Consider the following 18,626-nt stretch of genomic DNA (forward strand, 5'->3'; position numbering starts at 1 on the left):
TACATACATACTCCATATACACTATATACATACATACTCCATATACTCTATATACATACTCCATATACTCTATATACATACATACTCCATACTACCATACTACATATACTCTATATATACATACACACATACTCCATACTACCATACTACATACATACTCCATATACTCTGTATACATACATACTCCATACTACCATACTACATACTCCATATACTCTATATACATACATACTCCATATACTCATATATATATATATATATATATATATATATATATATATATATATATATATATATATATATATATATATATATATACATACTCCAAACTACCATACTACATACATACTCCATACTACCATACTACATACATACTACATATACACTATATACATACATACTCCATATACACTATATACATACATACTCCATATACTCTATATACATACTCCATATACTCTATATACATACATACTCCATACTACCATACTACATATACTCTATATATACATACACACATACTCCATACTACCATACTACATACATACTCCATATACTCTGTATACATACATACTCCATACTACCATACTACATACTCCATATACTCTATATACATACATACTCCATACTACCATTTTACCATACTACCAACTAGTTATGCTGTTTTCTTTTTTTTTGTTTCCTCTCTATCAGGATGCCACGCCAAGCAGTCATATTGTGACTCTAACCCTTGTAAGAATGGGGGGACCTGTTCACCAATCTGGGGGACCTTTACCTGTGATTGTCCCTTGGGGTTTGGAGGCAAGGACTGCAAGATCGGTGAGTACCCAGGAGTGTGACCTGATATTAGCAGAGCTCTTTGTTTGAGAGTGCCAAGCAGGTTCAGATAAAGAGAGGAGCTGTCATATATGTAATAAAGGCAAGAGGACCTAGCAGTGCTCCTTATACTAGCATTAGAGAGAGGAGATTTCAATGTGCACTGTGTGCAGATACCATGGGGATTGGCTACGAGCTTCTTTTGGCCAAATTATGTGCTTTAGAGCCAGACACGTTCACATTCGTTGCCTCAAAGCTAACTCAGGGCCAATATTTGCTGTCATCTGCCACATTTACATGCTGTTCAAGTGTTATTTTTTTTTACATTGAACCCCTTCATAAGCTAATTAAAGCCAAAATATTAGGCCAATTTTTAGTAGCTTCAATATACTTTAATTAACTTGACAATAACACCATCATAAATTAATTCTGTTTTTTTAATCAAGTTTTTTTTTGGAAGGCTTTGATTTTTTTTTAAGACACAGTAATCTTTTCTAACATTGTACTTCTTTCTGTGTACACAGCAGGTGCACAGAGAGAGAGGATACAGAGAGGGGCACAGTGCCACCTGCAGGCCTGAATGTGATCACTGCTATTGGCTGTTGCAGTAATCACATGATTAACCACTTACGAACCGGCTACTGTGCATTTACGTCTGTACTTTGACGTTCAGTTCTGGGGTTCTGCTGCCATAACCCCGGAATTTTTCTAAACGGCAGGCGGTCCGCATTACCATAAGGGTGGTCCCAGTGGCGGATCCCCCCTCCCGCTGCTTCCTGGTTGTTTTCCCCGCTTATCGGACCCATTGGTAGAGGGGAAAATGATCCGGTCTGCTGTCCTCTCAGACAGGAAGCCGAGTGAGGGCAAGATGGCCCTCACTCGACTCTATGGCCTCCAAGGACCGGAACAACGTCATACGTCACTTCCTAGTAACGGTTTTAAAGAGCCCATTTTTTTTCATCATGAATAAAAATGACTTTTTTTTTTTTTTTCGTTTTTAGTGTAGATGTGAGATGTGAGGTCTTTTTGACCCCAGATCTCACATTAAAGAGGAGCTGTCATACTTATTTCTATTACAATGGGTGTTTACATACCTTGTAATAGGAAACAAAGTGATTAAAACATTTTTTTTTTTTTTTAAAAGGACAATGTGAAAATTAAAGATAAAATAAATAGAAAAAAAAAATTAAAGTGCTTTGTCCCCGTTAACTCACGCGCAGAAGCGAACGCATACACAAATCGCATCCACATATTTAAACGGTGTTCATACCACACATGGTACACTTCTCTGTAACTCAAAACTGGTAACCTGTAGAAATTTTTAAAATGTCGCCTATGGGGATTTTCAAGTACCAATATTTGTCGCCATTCCACAAGCGTGCGCAATTTTGAAGCATGGCATGTTGGGTATCTATTTACTTGGCGTAACTTTCACATTATAGAAAAAATTTGGGCTAACTTTACTGTTTTCATTTTTTATTCAAAAAAGTATATTTTTTCCAAAAAAAATTGCGTTTGTAAGACCACTGTGCAAATACAGTGTGATAAAAAATATTGCAACAATCTCCATTTTATTCTCTAGGGCAGGGGTGGGGAACCTTTTTTCTGCCGAGGGGCCATTTGGGTATTTATATAACCATTCAGGGGCAGTACAAAATTATCAACTTAAAAATTAGCCTGTTATATTTGGTCAAACATTTCATTAACTCACCCCTAATGTGATGGCTGCAACTGCTTCTCTTTGGTGAGGTGTGTGATGTTAGCTGGTATTGATGATGTTGCTACTCACAACTGGTTTTCCAGGTTTGCGTCGGTCAGTCTGGAGCGCAATCAACTCTTTGTGGTGGTAAGTTTTGAAAATAACTGCTGGCGGGTACAGCTGGCTGGTAATGCTGGCGGGTACAGCTGGCTGGTAATGCTGGTGGATACAGCTGGCTGGTAATGCTGGTGGGTACAGCTGGCTGGTAATGCTGGCTCAGGCTGGTACTGCTGGCTTGTACTGTGCTGTGGGTACTGCTGGCTGGTACTGCTGTGGTTACTGCTGGCTCAGGCTGGTACTGCTGTGGGTACTGTGGGGTCAGGCTGGTACTGCTGACTCAGGCTGGTACTGTGCTGTAGGTACTGCTGGCTGGTATTGCTGTGGATACTGCTGGCTCAGACAGGTACTGCTGGCTCAGGCTAGTACTGCTGTGGGTACTGCTGGCTGGTATTGCTGTGGGTACCTCTGGCTCTGGCTGGTACTGCTGTGGGTACAGTGGGCTCATGCTGGTACTGCTGACTCAGGCTGGTACTGTGCTGTAGGTACTGCTGGCTGGTATTGCTGTGGGTACTGCTGGCTCAGACAGGTACTGCTGGCTCAGGCTAGTACTGCTGTAGGTACTGCTGGCTTGTACTGTGCTGTGGGTACTGCTGGCTGGTACTGCTGTGGTTACTGCTGGCTCAGGCTGGTACTTTTGTGGGTACTGTGGGGTCAGGCTGGTACTGCTGACTCAGGCTGGTACTGTGCTGTAGGTACTGCTGGCTGGTATTGCTGTGGATACTGCTGGCTCAGACAGGTACTGCTGGCTCAGGCTAGTACTGCTGTGGGTACTGCTGGCTGGTATTGCTGTGGGTACCGCTGGCTCTGGCTGGTACTGCTGTGGGTACTGTGGGCTCATGCTGGTACTGCTGACTCAGGCTGGTACTGTGCTGTCGGTACTGCTGGCTGGTATTGCTGTGGGTACTGCTGGCTCAGACAGGTACTGCTGGCTCAGGCTAGTACTGCTGTAGGTACTGCTGGCTCTGGATGGTACTGCTGGTTCTGGCTGGTACTGCTGGTTTTGGCTGGTACTGCTGTGTGTGCTGCTGGCAGGAAATGCTGGCTAGGAGAAGTGTAGCGGCGCCGCGCTGGAGGAAGAGGCGATGTTTCCTGTATTGGTCACAGGTGGAGTGCATTCGATATCACTTCGCCTGTGACTCACTCAGACTGTCAGAACAGCCAGACCAGATGACTTTGCGGCCCGTAGGTTCCCCACCCCTGCTCTAGGGCTTCTGCTAAAAAAAAAATATATATATATATATATATATATATATATATATATATATATATATATATATATATATATATATATATATACACATATAATGTTTGGGGATTCTAAGTAATTTTCTAGCAAAAAAAAAAATAAAAAAATGATTTTAACTTGTAAACAAGTGTCAGAAAAAGGCCCGGTCCAGAAGTGGTAAGGATGACACTGATTGGTTCCCAAACATTAGATGGACACCTGCAGCTGTCATTGACAGTGTGGTCTCTATACTACAGTGTGCACTGGTGTGCATTCCTAGTTCTCAGCTGCAATGTTGAATAGCATTCCCACAGCATGGTGTATTGTGTCTGTGAATGTTAGTATAAAGATTACTGGTGTGTAGTGGATAAGCCCTCTCTGTGATATTGTGGGTGGAGTTGAAGCATAGTACACATTTACGTCTATATACAGTGCTCCAGGCTAGGTTTCCAGTGCTGCTGAAAATTACAGCTGGTGCCGGGTTTATAAAGTTTTTATATCTTGCTGAGAAAAAGTACCTACCTGCTAAATTGGACCGATTTCTTAGTGGTTTGTTCATTTTTCAGCCCTTGGCCCTAAAAAAAAATGTGACCTTGTAACTGTAAACCAAAGCCTGAATGTGTCAGTTATATTTGTTAACTATTATTAGTTAATTAATAATGAAAACCTCATTATTCTTCAGTCCGGGATAGCGAAGCATGGCTTGAACTGCCTTGTGCAGAATGAGTATGAAAGGAAACTGCTGCCCTCTAGAGGACAGAAAGGGAAACTGCAAATTAACATCACACTGGCTTAAAGTGATATTACACCCTCACTTCAACAGCTTATTTAATCACTTATTGAGTATGCAGCTTCTTTATCTTTTGATCCTTCCTATGCTCCAGTCCAAACTGGTGCCATTGCCCCAGGTTTCCTGTTTTAGGGTGGTTCCTGGCTCCTGAAGCATCCTATGGAGTCACCCTTGTATACAGGGACTAGAGTTATGTCTTTCTACACTGTGTGCATCAAAAGAAACACACAACCCCATACCATAGGATGGCAAGGCACTCACCTGCTCCTCGTTCCCCTCCCCCCACCTTTCTCCAAGCTAACAAATTGGCTTAAGACTGCACTGTCCACTGTTAACTCTTTCCTGTGAAGACCAGAAATTAACCACTTTACCACCGGAGGATTTTCCTGCTAAAAGACCAGGGTTTTTTTTTTGCGATTTTTTTACTGCGTGACTTTAACGGACAATTGCGCAGTCATGCGACGCTGTACCTAAACGAATTTCACGTCCTTTTTTTCCCACAAACAGAGCTTTCTTTTGGTGGTATTTGATCACCTGTGCGATTTTTTGATCACGCGCTATAAACAAAAAAAGAGCGTAATTTTTGCAAAAATAACAATATTTTTCACTTTTTATATGAAATTCCCCCCCAAAAAAATGTAAAAATCAAAATTTTTTAACATTTTCGGCCAATTTGTTTTACGCTACCTATGTTTGGTAAAAAAAAACGCAAAAAGCGTATTTTGATTGGTTTGCGCAAAAGTTATTGCGTTTACTAACAAAGGGAAAGATTTCTGTCATTTTTGGTGTTTTTTTTTTTAACGAGTAATGGCGGCGATCTGCGATTTTTTTTGCGGTACTGCGACATTGCGGCGGACAGATCGGACCCTTGACTGACATTTCTGACACTTTTGGGGGTACCAGTGACATTACTGCAGTAATCAGTGCTATATATATGCACTGTTACTGCAAAAATGACAATGGCAGGGAAGGGGTTAACTGTATTGGACAGGGAGGGGTTAAGTGTGTCCTAGGGGCGGGATTCTAACTGTAGTGGGACATTGCTATTGGTGTAAAAACAAAGATCAACGGTTCTACATAGTAGAACCGTCTGATCTTCATTTTTACACAGGGAGAACTGACAGGCGGCTTGTTTACATAAGCCGCTCTGTCTTTCTCCCGCTGTACCGGCGATCGTAGTGTGACCGGCGGACATCGGGTCCGCCAGTCACACTCCCGCACTCCTCCGTGAACGAGCCGAGGCGGGCGCGCGCTCGCCCGCTATTGGCTCTAGAAGGAGTGACAGGTGAGCGACGTAGACCTACGTCACTCTGCCTGGCCGGGGCCGACTGCCGCAGTAAATATACTGTGCGCAGTCGGCAAGTGGTTAAAAGAAGCAGCTCTGAGAGAGCAGGAGCCAGCAGCATTGGAAGTTTTAAACTGCAAGTGCTGGGGTAAGACGTTTAACAAATAGTTTACTGGGAAATGTTTATTTTATTAGACTCAATGTGTTAAACCATAAAAACACTGAGGGTTTAATGCTACTTTAAGTCTGTTGAGAGCTTAGATAGAAAGAGAAGCTGTGAGGATGTCAATGTGACAGTGGCCATACCTGAAACTGTCCTGATATTATCTTCCTGTAATCGTCTGCACAGCAAAACTCTGATTGTGAATGAGAGGGGCATGGATAACCCAATCACTGCTCCTTTATTGTCCGGTCATTGGCACGCCTAAACTCTCAATTACCAATTGATTCAGGGAGTCCAGAACTTAGCTTTGTTATCTGATCACAAAACTGGCTGAACAGAGTATAACAGTTTACATATATGAATTCATTTTATGTCACTTTTTTTTTCTTCTTCAGCAATGCACCATCCCTTTCATTTTAATAGTAGCGGAGTCCTGTCCTGGGACTTTAAAAATGAGGTGAAGATCTCCATTCCTTGGTTCCTGGGGCTGGCGTTCAGGACACGAAACTCAGATGGGGTGTTGCTGCAAGCGCATGCTGGACAGTATACCACCATTATGTGCCAGGCAAGTGTACATTTTCTTATCACATGCTTTCATACTGTAAGCTGGGGAACAGGTAGCAGGTGCAAAGCTCCCTGGGATAAGCAGTCTTTCAGGCACAGATACCAAATCCAGTGAGGTAGTGACAAACAGTGCAGTGTTTATTGGTGTTATATACAAGTTTATATACAGGTGCTGTACAGTGCCTTTTTAGAAAACCAGCAGTAATAATAATAATAAACAAAAGCCTAGCCGTGTCCCGGCGCTTACTACACACAATGCAGTCCCTAACTAACACAGACTGAGCAAGCCTACAGCTTGTCAGCTTCCAATTACACAAACTGGTAGTTTTACTGACCTTCCGCTCTCATAGACAAATGTTGTCTGTGTTCCCAGGCTGAGAGAGAGCTGCTGTCTGTCTCAGGTGAGTTTAAATTGGCCTGGTGAAGAGGACCAAGATCTGAACTGGATCAGGGATCAGCGATCCCTAAAGGTATACGAGAGATGCCTGGGGGATGTATAAACCCCGAACAGGACTTTTCCTGGCTCTCTCTGGGACGCTCTGCTACAATACATATAAAGCAAATGAGTGCTGCGCAACATAAATTACTTCTATATATTATCAAAACAGTGGAGATAATAACATATTCAATCCTAAATAAATCAGTGAATAATATCAAATGTGCATATTTTTAGTATAATATATATATAGGACAAAAATAAATAAATATAATCTTCAATAAGGCCCCTTTCACACTTGGGTTCCGTTAGGTGGACTCTGTTTATCTCAGCGGGGAATCGATCCGCCGATCCCCTGCTGAGCTGTCAGATCCCCACTCTTTTCTATGGGGGAATCGGATGAGAACGGATCGTCTGTCCATTCTCATCCGATCCCATCCGCCAAACGGATGGAAAATAGGGTTTCCATCCATCCGGATTTGACGGATTGGATCGGATGACATCCGATGCCCCATAGAGAAGCATGGGGCATCCGTTCAGATCCGCCTAAACAATGGACAGGCGGATCTGAACGGACTCCCTGTGTGAAAGGGGCCTTAAGACCAATATTCTATTTTAACCATAATAGCAGTGAAAATAGTTATGTGAATTATTTAAAAAACTATCCAAATCACCAGTGCTTAAAATTAAATTAAAATGACAATCCGTTGATGGAGATCAATAAGAGGGAGGGGCCAGGTTAATGTCGGTGATTGTATCGTCTCATAGGGTGTGGAACAATGATACTTACAAGCGCAGCAGTGGGCATTGGTTTGGCCACCCGCATGTATTTGCAAATGTGTGCAACTAAGGGGCCATTCAGACTAGCGCGACTTGTCAGGCGACTTGGTCGCCTGACAAGTCGCGGTCGGTCGCTTGCCATTGAGTAGTACAGGACCCGTTCTAATAGGAGCGACACAAGTCGCTCCGACTTAGAAAAAGGGTCCTGTACTACTTTGGGGCGACCTGGAGGCGACTTGCATTGACTTAAATTATATGAAGTCCGTGCAAGTCGCACCGAAGTGCACCGCGACTTCACAGGTCGCCCCACAAAGTCATGTCGCGCCAGTCTGAATGGGCTGTAAACCCCTGTTTTTAACGCATACTGTTGAACAGGTCAATTTGGTTGGTCGCAGACTGGTCGGGAAGGAGAGCCTGAAATACTTTTTGTCTTGTTACATGCGTTGCCCTTCCAATGCTCCTTGCTGCAGAGACCATTTACAGGTGTGGGCAGTAACCATTTGTTTGGGAGTTAGAATTAAACTGGAGGATCATTTCAAAAATGTTTTTGTAATGATCCAAAAAGTTAACATAAACCTTTTTTTTTTGTTTAAATATTTTTTCAGGTTTGCATAGAGCAGGGAAGATTAGAAACTTCTCTCTGGGTAATTGCCCTCTATGCCCTCTGTGTCCCAGCGACATGTTTACCAGGGTAGAATGTGATGGGAAATCCAAAATGTTATAGTTGTTACCAGAGCAGGTGGTGGGGGAAGGAGGGGGAACTCTGCCAATTGGGGCACCTGGTCTAATTAAAACCTGTCTAATGGCTGTGGGAAATCCAGAATTTTACAGTTGTCACTGCAACAGAATTAGAGGGGAAATTTTCCATTAGAGACATCTGGTGACACCTGTCTAAAGCTGGCCACATACTAAGAATCAAACCGTTCGATCTTCTTTAAGGAGGAGTTCCACCCAAAAGTGGAACTTCCGCTTGTCTGTCTCCTCTCCCCCCCCCCCCTCCAGTTGCACATTTGGCACCGTTCAGGGGGGAGCGGGTACCTGTTTTTGACAGGTACACCGTCCCCACTTCCGTCGGGCCTCGCCGCGGTGAGGTATGTCAGAGACTCGGCCCCCCTCATCCCTCTGCTTCCAGGCCAATTACCGAGTGCAGCGTGCTTCGCGCATGCGCAGTATTGACCCAACCGTGAAGCCGCAAGGCTTCACTGCCGGGTTCCCTTACTGGCAATGGCAGGGGCAGCACCCGACAGCCGATGGAAACATTGACTTCGGTGCCGATCGCTGGACTCCAGGACAGGTAAGTGTCTTAATATTAAAAGTCAGCAGCTACAGTATGTGTACAGTGTGTGTAGCTGCTGACTTTTAATGTTTGGAGGTAGTGGGGGAAGGGGGCAGAACACCGCTTTAAGATCCACCAACAACTATGTAGTGCAGGGGCTGGCTTGATAGGATATAATCTATGCAGGTCCTCCTGTGAAATTGGTAAAACTAAAGGAGATTGTACAAAAATTATATGTGCACTAAATATTTTAACCACTTTGTGACTGCCCAATGCACATATAAGGCGACAGGGTGGGCCGCTCTGCGCCAGATCACGTACATGTACGTGATCCGCCATTTCTTGGTAAGGGGTGCGCACAGCCCGATCTGATTCAGTACAGCACAAGCGGATCAGCAGATCCCAGCCATAACTGATCAGCTTAAAGCGGAGTTCCGGCCACAAAATCTACATAATCGATTTTGGGCCATCCGCTTGCTCTTGGTCACCTGAAAAAAAAAAATGGATAGGTACGATTTTTATTTTTTTTTACTTACCTTGTTATTGAAGAAAAATATACTCACCTTCCTTCCACTTCCTCCCTCTGCGGCCACGGCCCGCGCCGTCACTTCCTCTTTGCATTGATTCCTGGGAGATGAACGTCATCGCTCCCAGAAATCAATGTGCCTGCACCGGCCCCGCTCGTCACTTCTGGTGCGGCACCTCATTCCCTAATAAACAGCTTCTGGGCATGCCCAGAAGTTGTGGAGGGATGACGCGCCCACACCGGAAGTGACGAGCAGGGCCGGTGCAGGTGCATTCTGGGAGAAGAGGACGCAGAAGAGGACACGTTGGCTTCAGCTGCCCACACCTGAGATGGCAGCGCTGGAGAAGAAATTTTCAAGGTAAGTATTTCTTCTAAAAGGTAAGTGCAACCCGGGACAGTTGAGAGGCTATCCATTGTGGAATGTACTAGCCCTGACTGTCCCGGGGGTATTTTTAGCTAAATTTCACCCCCGTGGCCGGAACTCCGCTTTAACGAATCTCAATACAGAGCCCTGTGTTTACTAACAGCAGAGAGCCCTGTACACTGAGCAGCCGTGTGGCTGTTTTTTTTCTCCCTGTAAAGCCACATCGATTAGTAAAAGCAGCACATATGCACACATTACACATTGTTAGGCACATAGTTAACCTGTTGATTGCTCCTAGATGTTAAGCCCATCCCAGCCAGTGTCATTAGTACAGTGACAGTGTACAGTACTAGCACTGATCACTGTATTAGTGTCAGGGTCAGTCAGTTTCCACCCATTGTCAGTTAGTGTTAAATAGCCCACCGCACTATCACAGTCCCATTATAAGTCGATGATCACCGCCATTACTAGTATATAAAAAAAAAAAAAGTATATTTATCATCATTAGTGGACACTATAACTTTCATGCAAACCAGTCAATATACACTTTTTTCTTTTTTACCAAAGATGTAGTGGAATACATTTTGGTCTAAATTTATGAAGAAATTAGATGTTTTATAGCAGAATGTAAAAAATATTGTTTTTTTTTTTTTTTTTTGCAAGATGTTCGGCCTTTTTTCCGCTCCATTTCTGTTCCGTTTTCCATTTTTTTCTTTTAAAAAAAAACCCAAAAAAACCAAGGGGTGATCAAATACCACCAAAACATTAACAGAAAAAAACAGCGCTTGCAAAATGACAAAAGCAATACCTCTCAAATACATAAATTAGTGTTATAAAAATTACTGAATGATTAGAAAGTGCACTAGTGCTTAAATTAATATATTGAATAAAAAGTGAAATACTCTGAAAAGTGCTAATAGTGCTGAAAAAAAGTCCAGTATAATGTGCAATATAATGATTGGAAAAAGTGCTGGTCGTGCTGCAAACAAAAGTGCTGGGGTGCTCCAAATTACAACCAGTGCAGAGTGTCTCAATCCCCTTCTCGGACCCTACTCACTGGAAGCGATGGACCCTCCTCTAAGGGTCAAATAGGCTTGGGACTAATATATATCCAAAGGAAATCTCCTCCAGGCTGGCACTCTATTACTGTGACCCTTATAGATGGTTACTCTGGGCAGCGGAAGCGATAGACCCTCCACTACGGGTCAAATAGGCTAGGACTGGTATATAACCAAAGGAATCTCCTCCAGGTTGGCGCTCTATTACTGTGACCCCTTATAGATGGTTACTCTGGGCAGCGGAAGCGATAGACCCTCCACTACGGGTCAAATAGGCTAGGACTGGTATATAACCAAAGGAATCTCCTCCAGGTTGGCGCTCTATTTCTGTGACCCCTTATAGATGGTTACTCTGGGCAGCGGAAGCGATAGACCCTCCACTACGGGTCAAATAGGCTAGGACTCGTATATAACCAAAGAAATCTCCTATAGGTTGGCGCTCTATTACTGTGACCCCTTGTGGATAGTAGCTCTGGGCAGCTCAAAAAGAATAAATAATCCACATAGTGAAGCCCGTAAATTAATCATTTATTTCCCGAAAATGATATTACTTACAAAGGTATTAAAATAGCTACATATGTAAGGAATAGTCGGTACTACGGACTGATACAGACTAGTTCTGGGAACGCCGCTAGCGTGCGTTCCACGGATACCAGGAAGTGATGTCAATGGTTTTGCCGCACCGGAAATACGTCAACGCGTTTCGCCCACCCACCTGGGCGTTATCAAAGACCAAATACCACCAAAAGAGAGCTCTATTTGTGTGAAAAAAATGACGTAAATCTCATTTGGGTACAGTGTTGCATGACCGGGAAATTACCAATTAAAGTAGCACAGTGCTGAATGCCCTAGTCATGAAGGGGGTAAAATCTTCCGGAGGTCAAGAGGTTAATAAACCCAGTAAAGGTAGCAATGACACCATCACTGTGCTCTACATTGCAGAGAGCAGAGCTGTAGGAGGGGCTCAGCAGGCTCCACCAACTACAGGCTACTTGCAAGAAACTACAGGAGGGGGCGGAGACAAGACCAGTCACCCTGCACAAGGAGAGAGAGCAGCAGTGAGGGGTCTTTATTACAGGAAGTCTCACACTGGATTACTGCACATATTTTGTAGAAATACAGAAAGCACACCAAGATTAAGGAAAAACACACATGATGAATGTATTTAGACCATATTTACTTATCCCAGAGTTCTGCCTTTAAACAATATTTCAGGTTTGGAATTAAAGAGGAACTCTGATGTAATGAGGAGAAGCAATGTATGTATAGTTTTAGAAGAAAGGGCTGATGAATGTACAGAACAGATGCACAGTAATTCACTGGCACCTAACAAAGCAATAAACTCCTAATTTGTGGCTTTGCTTGAACATGTATGTTCCTTCTGTGTTAAAAAGCCAATTCCATGTTTTGCTACTAAAATATCTCCATTCCCAGATTTTTACTTGAAAATCTCTGCATTTCCTGTACCTACAGCTGGTCTCTGGCCTGGTCTCCTTCTCTGTCAGCCGTGGCTCCAGCAAAACCTCCACCCTTCTTCTGGACCAGATGCAGGTAAATGACGGGCGGTGGCATGACCTCCAGATGGAGCTTCGCGACGTCCGCAGTGGGCGTGACACGCGTTACGTCGTCACCATCATCTTGGATTATGGCTTCTATCAGGTAACATATTAGTAGATGTAAGAAAGTGGGAGACCTCAGATTCCTAATGCTTTAATTGGGATGTCAGAGAAAGGCAGGACTCAACACATCGTATTCTAGTGCAATGTGATAAATATGAGTTTAATGATTTGTATGTTCCCTCCCCCTGCTTCCTACCTATCCTGCCTAACCTGTATAAAAAGTAGTGATCGACTGGTATTGGTTTTTCGTTGCTGATACCGATATTTTGGCCAATGCATATCGGTATCGGCAGATATGCGCCGATATTTTCATACATTTAAAAAAAAAACGCCAAGTTTGGCTGTTTTGAATGCTGTCGTTTTATTATTCTGGCGCTGAGTACCCGGAAGTGATGTCATGAGATCACTTCCGGGTTTTTGCATGGAGACCCGATCAGAGCCAAATGCGGCTTAGATCGGGTTTTTGGCAGCCGTGCAGGCTGGTTTCCCGGGGTTGGGAGACCCGGGCGAGACACCGAAGGCGGCGGGAGGGGGGGGGAACGTCCCCTCCCGTTCCTTGTAATGACAGCCCAGCGGCTTCTCAGCCATATCGGTTGTCATTACAAGGCAGCCGACCCTCGGCTATGGACGCCGATACCGGGGTGATGTCTCTAGCTGCAGGCTTCACTCCGTTACATGCACTTTCCCGAAATATCGGTAAACTCCGGGGCCGATTTCGATATATCGGGGAAAGTGCAGATCGGCCCTCGATATATCGGCTTTGCCGATAATCGGATGATCCCTAATGAAAAAGATCTGTACTTACTTATGTTCAATACATTCCTTTCCAGTCACGTGACCCTGTAACTCAGCATAAGGGAGCGCTTGATAACGCCTGTGAATTCAGGGAGCAATGAACTCACCCATAGGTTCTCATGTCCCAGCTGTTGTTGGCGCTCCCTCCTCTCCCCTGCAGCAGCCGCTCACTGACACAGGGGATCAGGAGCTGTGGGATCACATGACAGGATGAAAGCGGATTAAAAACAGGTAAGTATGCAGATCTTTTTTTTTTATACAGATTAGGCAGGAGGAGGGGGAGGGAACATTTTTAAGAATATTTATAGTTGGGGTTTTCTTCTACTTTTAGTCAGTTCATTAGAAAGAGTCAAAATGATAAATAATGCCTTATGTTACGATGCACTTTTTATTTCAATTTTTTAGCTGAAAAGGAATTTAAAGTTTAACTGGTTTTGCCTACAAAACTCACCTCCTGTACAGCACTGTCCTCCGCAGTAATTGTTTTCCACCACATGATGTCCTCAGTCCTCAGGTTGAACGATACCTGGTGCCATACAATTCAAAAGACTTGAGGACATACTGTGAGTGCAGGATATCATGGCATGAAAATTAATAAAGTTTTTCTTGCCCTATTATTCTTTAGGACACAGTCAGTGTTGGTAATGAGCTGCATGGATTGAGGGTAAAGCACCTGTACGTTGGAGGCATTATGGGACCCAAGGAGGTGCAGAATGGACTAGAAGGCTGTATACAGGTGAGCAATTAAATACAGATGATAGTAAATGTTGAATGAGAGCCCTATCCCCTTTTTTATCAACTTTTTTTGAGTTTTCTTTACAGGGCTAGATAGGTTAGTGTTAGATCGTGGAGGTCTATAGATGCAGGGATTTTAGTGTTAGGGTGGACTTATCCTTTACTTAGAAATTTACAGGGAGCTCTATTTTTTCTAGAACTTTTGCAATCGACCCTTATAGAAACATGCAGACTGGGTAGGGTAGTGTTTGTTAACTTTCTTGATATTACGTCACCAAAGGGGCCGCACATAAATTTTAGTTAAAATTCATTAATAGAGACAGCAGACACAACAAATTATCATCAAAGACTAAGGGCACGATACAAGAGATGTTCAGAGACAGAGAACCTACTACAAGACATGGTCAGAGACTGAGGACCTGCTACAAGAGATAGTCAGAGACTGTGGACATGGTGTAGGAGACTGTCAGAGACTGTGAACCTGCTATAGGAGCCCCGAGGGGCACACAAAAAGTGCCAAAGGGCTGCAGGTTGGGCACCAAGGATTTGGGAATAAAAGCGCCTCCCCAGAATAAAATATTATTTCAATTCATTGGGAAAAAGCCAACACATTCCAGGGTTTGCAAGGGTCCCCCTTCTTCATTAATAACTAAAGACAGATAAAAAAAATGAGATGGACTGAAGAATCAAAGGTGGGTACTTTTGCTTGTGTAAAGTTTATTGTTGTTGGTGTCAGTAGGAGGAACAGTGTCCCGTCGTTGATATCAATGGAAGGAATTATGCCCCATCATTGGTATCAATGGAAGGAATTGTGCCCCATCGTTGGTGTCAAAGGAAGGAATTGTACCCCATCGTTGGTATTAATGGAAGGAATTGTGGCCCATCGTTGGTATCAATGGAAGGACTTGTGGCCCATCATTGGTATACATGAAAGGAATTGTACCCCATCGTTGGTATCAAAGGAAGGAATTGTACCCCATCGTTGGTCTCAATGGAAGGAATTGTATCCCATCATTGGTATCAATGGATAGAATTGTACCTCATCGTTGGTGTCAATGGAAGGAATTGTGCCCCATTGTTGGTGTCAATGGAAGGAATTGTACCCCATCGTTGGTATCAAAGGAAGGAATTGTACCCCATCATTGGTATCAAAGGAAGGAATTGTACCCCATCGTTGGTCTCAATGGAAGGAATTGTATCCCATCATTGGTATCAATGGATAGAATTGTACCTCATTGTTGGTGTCAATGGAAGGAATTGTACCCCATCATTGGTATCAATGGATGGAGCTGTGCCCCATCGTTGGTATCAGTGGAAGGAATTGTGCCCCATCGTTGGTGTCTGGAAGGAATTGTACCCCATCGTTGGTATCAATGGAAGGAATTGTGCCCCATCGCTGATATCAGTGCAAGGAATTGTCCTTTATCGTTGGTATCAATGGAAAGAATTGTGCCCCATCGATAGTGTCAGTGGGGGGAATTGTGCCCTTTTCCTGGTGACTGTGGGAGGAAAAGGTGCGCCATTGTTGATGTCAGTGACAGGTATTATGCCTCATTGTTGGTATCAGTGAATGGAATAGTTCCCCAAGGGCCAGATAAAGTCAAGCAAAGGGCTGCATGCGGCCCCCGGGCCGAACTTTGGAGACTGTTGCTCTAGCCAAAACTATGGAGACTGTTTCTCTAGCCAAAACTAAATAAAAATGCTTTAGACACACTCTAATGTTGATATTTAAAATTACATTTGCTAACTCGCTTCTCTATCTTTGTTGCCCTCTAGGGCCTCCGTCTAGGAGAAACATCGAGTGGGATCACTTTGCCAAAACCCAGCAACATCTTGAATGTTAAAACTGGCTGCAGCGTTCAGAGTGCGTGTGATCCCAACCCATGCCTGGGGAACAGCTCGTGTGTTGACACATGGCTGGGCCATATTTGTGTCTGCAACCCAGGTATGCAACTCAATGATTTATGTAAAAACAATATGGGTAACCCCCTGAGCAGAATCTAAGCCATTTCCTTTGCAGCTTTAGACACTTTAAAGTGGTTGTAAACCCTCCTATACCCAGTGAAGTGAACAGCCTCAGATGATACACAGAGATGAAAGAAATCTCTCTACACAAGTTCTACTGCTGGCTTTCCCTTTCTACACTCTTTGGAAAGTGCAGATCCTTTTAGAAAACTTTCTGCATATTCCAGCACTGGGTATGGAGTCTGGGCTAACACTGTGTGACAGCTGATTGGAGGAAAGGCACCCCCCCCCACACACACACACACACTCCACATAGGCAAAGAAACAAAGGAACATCTGCTGTTGTTCTCGCGTGTGATAAAGAACTTGTCAGAAGTTATCATACTGATAACAGGAACGGAGCAGCAGGAAGACACTGCACTCAGAGCTTTGGAGAGAGATAAGTAAACACTACATATATACAGTATGTGCTTAGGTCAAATTTAATGAGTGGGGTTTACAGCCACTTTAAAGTAGGTTTAAAAAAAATTCCTAAAATCTCTGTTAAACATCAACGCGTTAGAGTAGTTTAAAAAAAAGGTTTTCAATTGTTTTCAAATTTGCAGCATCAATAAACTGCCTGCCATAAAGGTCCTTGTTAAAGCGGAGTTCCGGCCTCAGAATCGTTTTTTAGATAACAATACCCCCTCGACAGTCAGGGCTCGTGCATTTCAGAATGGATAGCCTCTGAACTGTCCCAGGTTGCACTTACCTTTTAGAAGAAATACTTACCTTGAAAATGTCTTGTCCAGCGCTGCCATCTCAGGTGTGGGCAGCTGAAGCCAGAGCGTCCTCTTCCTTGTCCTTTTCGGTCCCAGAATGCCCTGCACCGGCCCCGCTCGTCACTTCCGGTGCAGGCGCGTCATCCCTGCACAGCTTCTGGGCATGCCCAGAAGTTGTTTAGCAGGGAATGCAGTGACTGCACTGGAAGTGACGAGTGGGGCCGGTGCAGGGGCATTGATTCCTGGGAGCGATGATGTTCAGCTCCCAGGAGTCAATGCAAGCAGGAAGAGACGGCGCGGGCCGCGACCGCAGAGGGAGGAAGTGGAAGGAAGGTAAGTATATTTTTTTCAAAAACAAGGTAAGTAAATAAAAAAAAAAAAAATCGTCATTATCCATTTCTTTTTCAGGTGACCTAGAGCAAGAGAATGGGCCAAAGTCAATTTTGAGGCCGGACCTCCGCTTTAAGGCACTTTCAGGTATAGGGGGACAACTGCCTCCTGCGTTGTCTCCCTGCCACACGCATCACTGATTCAGACTAAGGCAACCATGCCAACATTTATTGAACAAGCATGGGATGCTGTTGTCACCATCAGTTAGTCCAAAGCATTGATATGCAGCTGACATTGGAGCAAGTGCATGTGGACAGAAGGTGGCTGAAAGAGGATGAATTTAACATCTGTTACAGCAGTGTAGTAGTGTAATTTATACCTACTTTAGGTTCATGTAACAGGAGTTTTGTTTTCTTCTCTAGGATATTTTGGGGAGAGTTGTGTGGATATTTGTCAGCTGAATCCATGTGAGAATAAGGGGCTGTGCCGTCATCAGCCGAATTCCCCCCTGGGTTATACCTGTGAGTGTACGGGGAGCCACTATGGAAGATACTGCGAGCACAGGTAAGATGGCTCATTATAAATGAAGGAAACATTATTTTAGCTGTTGACATCTTTGTGCTTGGGTTCAAAAGCGTTATCAGAAATATAAAGTGGAACAGGTGAGACAGTGCTAAAACCGCTACCATGATCTGAAGCTCCGGATGCTGGGTGCTCATGCTGAGGGATTTCCAATAACCTCCAACAATATGCAGTCCATAGAGAAAAGTCGACACTCCGGTAAATCAGCATAAAGGATCATCCTTTATTACAAAATGGAAACCAGTTCTGGACAGGAAGGATTTGCCCCCTTAATGGCCAGGCAATTTTTTGCGATCCGGCACTATGTTATTTTAATGGAAAATTGCGTAGTCGTGCGACACTGTACTAAATAAAATGTATGTCCTTTTTTTCTCACAAATAGAGATTTCTTTTGATGGTATTTGATCACCTGTGCGATTTTTATTTTTTACGCTATAAACAAAAAAAGAGCGACAGTTCTGAAAAAAAAAAACATTTTTAAAAATAAAATTTTTTCATCCTGGCCAATTTGTATTCTGCTAAATATTTTTGGTAAAAAAAAATCGCAATAAGCGTATTTTTGATTGATTTGTGCAAAAGTTATGGCATCTGCAAACTACGGGAAATATTTATGTAATTTTTTTTAATTTATTTATTTTTACTAGTAATAGCGGCGATCCGCGATTGTTAGCGGGACTGCGACATTGCGGCGGACAGATCGGACCCATAACTGACCTTTTTGACTCTTTTAGGGGGAC

At 43.6% G+C, this 18,626-nt stretch overlaps 1 protein-coding gene across 1 annotated transcript in view; it reads left to right on the top strand.

The window, feature by feature from the left end:
• CELSR3 (cadherin EGF LAG seven-pass G-type receptor 3) overlaps nucleotides 1-18,626 on the top strand; it is a 305,191-nt gene that overhangs the window by 214,254 nt on the left and 72,311 nt on the right. Inside the window, exons 8-13 of the mRNA XM_082265193.1 lie at nucleotides 694-819; nucleotides 6,494-6,663; nucleotides 12,576-12,761; nucleotides 14,142-14,252; nucleotides 16,028-16,196; nucleotides 17,730-17,871. Of these exons, the coding sequence (XP_082121319.1) occupies nucleotides 694-819; nucleotides 6,494-6,663; nucleotides 12,576-12,761; nucleotides 14,142-14,252; nucleotides 16,028-16,196; nucleotides 17,730-17,871 (904 nt within the window). The remainder of the gene's footprint in view (nucleotides 1-693; nucleotides 820-6,493; nucleotides 6,664-12,575; nucleotides 12,762-14,141; nucleotides 14,253-16,027; nucleotides 16,197-17,729; nucleotides 17,872-18,626) is intronic.

This window comes from Pelophylax lessonae, assembly GCF_965119305.1.
Source record: "Pelophylax lessonae genome assembly, chromosome: 8".
NCBI classification, from domain to species: Eukaryota; Metazoa; Chordata; class Amphibia; order Anura; family Ranidae; genus Pelophylax; species Pelophylax lessonae.